Source organism: Penaeus monodon, chromosome 5, assembly GCF_015228065.2.
Source record: "Penaeus monodon isolate SGIC_2016 chromosome 5, NSTDA_Pmon_1, whole genome shotgun sequence".
In the NCBI taxonomy this organism is placed as follows: Eukaryota; Metazoa; Arthropoda; class Malacostraca; order Decapoda; family Penaeidae; genus Penaeus; species Penaeus monodon.
The window spans coordinates 22,807,549-22,812,548 of NC_051390.1; the positions used below are offsets into that span (position 1 = coordinate 22,807,549).

At 31.1% G+C, this 5,000-nt stretch overlaps 1 protein-coding gene across 2 annotated transcripts in view; it reads left to right on the top strand.

Moving 5' to 3' along the window:
• The first annotated feature begins 1,991 nt into the window (after positions 1–1,991).
• Positions 1,992–5,000, top strand: part of LOC119573111 — a 5,925-nt gene continuing 2,916 nt past the window's right edge. The window contains exons 1-4 of one of the 2 annotated variants that reach the window (XM_037920143.1): positions 1,992–2,097; positions 4,135–4,242; positions 4,378–4,546; positions 4,790–4,887. In XM_037920143.1, coding sequence (XP_037776071.1) covers positions 2,095–2,097; positions 4,135–4,242; positions 4,378–4,546; positions 4,790–4,887 — 378 coding nt within the window. In that variant the 5' untranslated portion in view covers positions 1,992–2,094. The remainder of the gene's footprint in view (positions 2,098–4,134; positions 4,243–4,377; positions 4,547–4,789; positions 4,888–5,000) is intronic. The other variant, XM_037920144.1, reaches the window with a different exon arrangement.

The following is a 5,000-nucleotide window of genomic DNA, read 5'->3' on the forward strand; positions in this document are numbered from 1 at the left end:
GCAATCATTCTTTGTTTCAATTCTTCAACCACAGTTTTAATACCTTTCTTATTCACCCGATATTTCTCTTTCAGTCTCTGCAATTTTTCATTTTTCTTGCGGCTGAGTTCACCTCTTAAGTCTCTCTCTAGCATGTTTACATCTTTCCTTATTCTTTTGATATCATCTCCAATGCGGCGTTTCCACCAAGGATCTTTCTTAGCTCTAAATTCCATCTTCTTTAACCCTACCTGTTCTGCAACCCATACAGTTGCTGCCCTTATCAATTCATTAGTTTCTGTGATGTTTTTGGTTTCAATGTGGCGAATCACTTATTTACTCTATTAATTTCTCTCTTCAGTTTGTTCTTATCAACCTTTTTAAAGGATATTCCTTCTGCTGTTTTCTTTTCAACATGAATTTTTCTTAGATTCTCAACAATTACCCTTTGACTTTCAGACAAGATATTCTCTAACACATCATCATCTTCGACAACAAAACCTCCATTTTGCTGATCATTTTCCTCCACAGTTACATCATCCACCAAATTTTCCTCAACATCGCCATCCACAACGTTTTCGTTATCTATCTCCTCTCTACCATCCTCCTCATCATTATTAGCTTCTCTTTCCTCTCCCTCTATAACACTTCTTTTTATCATTTCCAACTCAAACGTTCTTTCTGATGGCTCTGGCCTGGTCACATATACGTTGCTCAGTCGACTCAAATGGTTTACATCTGTAAAAACATTCCATAACTACTTTATTTACTTCTTTATTTCACTTTGTTCTCACAGTAGTAGGATAACGACCGGGTCTCCGCTGTCGAACCGGAGAACACCTGCCGGGCGAGGGACCTTCACATAAAGTTCCAGCCCCATTCACGCCGTTGTCTGGGTTATTTTGATTTGGCATTACACTCACAAAGAGGATTGTGGTGATAAGGTGTCACAACCACCAGTATTTTTATCGTGATACCATCACTAGGGAGGTTGCTATTCAAAGCTAAAGAGTCCCCCCCACCCATGAGACAGACTAGCCCCCGCCGGACGCCAACCCGGTACTTCATGGTCTCGGGGGAATTTTTAATTATTATTATTATTATTATTATTATTATTATTATTATTATTATTATTATTACTATTAATAATAATAATAATAATAATAATAATAATATTATTATTATTATTATTATCATAATTATTATTATTATTATTATTATCATAATTATTATTATTAATATTATTATCATGATTATTATTATTATTAATATTATTATTATGATTATTATTATTATTATTATTTTTATATTCATTAATGCCTTCTTTATTATTATAATTATTATGATAATCATTATTATTTTATTATCATTATAATAATAATAATAATAATAATAATAATAATTATTATTATTATTATTATTATTATTATTATTATTATTATTATTATTATTGTTATTATCCTCCTCCTCCTCCTCCTCCTCCTCATCATCATCATCATCATCATCATCATCATCATCATCATCATCATCATCATCATCATCATCATCATCATCATCATCACATCATCATCATCATCAAATCATCATCATCATCATCATCATCATCATCATCGTCATCATCATCATCATCATTATTTTCATCAGTATCAGTATTATTATTATGATTATTATTTTAATTATTATTATCATTATCGTCATTATGACTATCATTATTATTGTTATCATAATCATCACTGTGATTATCATTACCATTATTGTACCATTAATACCATTGTTGTAATCAATGTCATTTTTATCATTAATGTAATCTTTATCATCTTTAACATTATCATCATCATTGTTATCATTACTATCATAACTAGTGTCACCATTATCAATATTATCATTGACATCAGTATATATATATATATATATATATATATATATATATATATATATATATATATTCCTATTTTTAATCATTATGTCATAAAAAAAAAATCATGCAGTTTATAATTAAAGAGGCAAGGGAAAGCGAGCTAAACTTTTCAGACAAAAAATTTTCAAGCAAGAAAGCTTGGTACGTAATTCCGGCTTTGCTTCCTATTTACATTCTGTTCTCTTCAGTGGCAGTGAATGGTAAGAAAGCAATTAGATTATTTAACTAGGCTAGCAACAAGGACTGGAAATTTACGATTAGAGGGACTGTTACATTGATTGTAGTTGCAAAGTGAAAGGACCTCATGTTCTTTCGCGATAAATGCAAGAGTAGATGTATTACACACATACAGATAGACAGATAGACAGACTTACAGACAGACAAGTAGACACTCAACTCAACTCAACTAACTGAACTTACTTAACTAAGTCAACTCAACTCAACTAACTTAACTAACCTTATTAACTTAACTAAACTAACTCAACTTGACTCAAATCCCACTTACTCTCACACATTCACACACACACCCATACATACATTCATACACTAATACACAATCTTGCGCACACCAACATTCACACTCACACACATGCATAGTCACATTCACATTCACGCACATGCATGCACACACTCACACTCACACTCACACTCACACTCACACTCACACTCACACTCTAATACAAACACTTGGACATATATACAGGCTTTGAAAAACTTTTGCCTGTGTTTCCTTTTCCCTCTCCATGACATTTGCAGGTTGATTATCTTTTAATCTAAATGTTTGTTTATCCAAAGAGTGAAAAAAATGTTCTTTATATATGTATATGTATATGTATATGTATATGTATATGTATATTTGTTCTCCCTTGTTCAGTCATCAAACAGCTGTGTAATAAAATTATTGTTTGTCATTACTTCTTGTAAAACATCAGTTGATAATTGCGCTTCTTTCATGCAAATTGTTATTGAAGCTTGAATGGTATAAAAAGGGAAGGAAAAGGAAGAAAGTAATAGTAGACAGTAATATAGTATGTCAATGCTTTCTTTGAAAAAGTTAATGGCACCCAGTAACATTTAAATTACATAGAACTTGCTTACGTATATTACACAGATGCTTCATGACTGAACAAGGGAAAACATATATAAACGAACATGTATGGATTGCATTATTTTTTCTTCTTCTTCTTTTGTTCTTCCATCAAGCAAACTATCAAGTAAGAACAGTAATTAGTGTGTAAATGATATGCAAAAGGAAAAGCAAATATAGGCAACAGACAGTTTTATGAAATATCTGTTTGTTTGTTTGTTTTTTATTTATTTATTTTTATTTTATTTTATTTATTTATTTTTTTTTCTTTTTTTTCTTTATTTCTTTCTTTTTTTTCTTTTTTCTTTCTTTCTTTTTATTTTATGTTTATATGTATGATGTATTTATGTTTAGATGTATACTGCAGATGAGTAGTATGTATGTATGTATTGTATGCTATGTTTTGTATGTATGTATTTATGATTAATTAGTATGTAGAGTATGATGTCATGTATTAATTTATGTATAAGTTTATTTCCAGAATTTAATGGAATACTTTTTCTTTAGCAAGTGTAAGCTGCAAGATAGAGGTGAAGGGATTAACATTCAGCTAGGCAATTAATTTAGCAGTATCAGTTCTTTTGTACTTATATGCATTTAATTTAGAATCAGTATGAGTGGCAAATGCTTTAAGGTTTTAACAGTTTATTTTACAACAGGAATTATGTGGTTTATCTTTATGCATTAGTGTTACAGATAAATTCCGTGCTCGAGAACTCTAGTGGCTCAGATTATTCGCAACTGTGCAGCTGGTATGAATTTTGTCTCACTCTGTTCCTTTGTATAAGAATGTTGAACTGCAGAATCCCAGTCAGCAAGTTGCGCAATACCCTGATGATAATAAGGTTCCTACTATGCATGTTACATCTACAGCTTCTGTATCATCTGTTGATTATTTATTGTGGTGTATCTGTGTACAAAAATTATGTATGCATGTATTATACATATATGTATGTCTGTAGTATGATATATATTGTATTTTAATTACTTATATATTTTTTGACTGAAATTAATGTTTTTTTAATTTGATGTGAATGATTTTTTAAACTGTTCTTTCTCACTCAGCCCTTGAATTTTTATTAAAATAACATTATTTTGAATTCAATTTTTATCAATGATATATTGATAACTTGTTTTGCATGTCTTACAGAATAAAACAATGCAGCTATTGATGGGTTGGAGAAGTCTTAGGATGTGTGGTGTCAGAAGTGTTAGTATAGATTGGAGAAACAGCAACCCAATATCCTTGAGAAAGTTGGTAAGGCAAATCATAATTGGTTTGTGATATCTCAACAATGTATGTGAACCAAGAAATATTAATTGACACAGAGAAAGAATATCTATTTTGTTTTATTTATTTTTAACAAATTATTCAGTAAATCAAAATTTTCAGATGACAGATTTTCCTTTTGACTCAGGCTGGATCCAAGTACAAGCACCCATTAGAATGAAGGCAACTCTTGCAAGCCAACTGGTAGACAGGGTGCAAAGGAAGCACAACACAAGCTCAATAGCCATCCCAAAAGCACCTCCAAGACTCAAGCTTCTTGCAGATTTCTTTGGTAAGTAGATGGAGGGATTGTAAAGGGATAAATGTAATATTGAATGAGGGGAGAGATGATGATGATGATAATGATTTTATGACTTTTCTCTTCATCTACTTTTGTCAAGTTCTTAGGCATGTTCATTTTAAGGTCTCTCATCCATTATCTGTTCTCTTTCCTTTTGCTAGCATAACTTTAATAATTGAAAATGACTGCCAGTTCTTTATAAACTTCAATTCAGGTCTTGATCCTTTATTGCAGGGGTGAGCAAATCACAGGCCCAGAGAATAGTTGAGGGCGACCCAAGACTAGGAGAGTGCGATACATTCATTCTTTCGAGGAATATAACAACACTTAAGGTAAGTGGATATTGGTTGTGCAAGTTATTATATTTGTCTGTTTATGAGAATTAGAGAGTTTAGAAGATTGATGAGAAAGGAGACTCTTAATGTAAGGGAAGTTATCTGGGGAA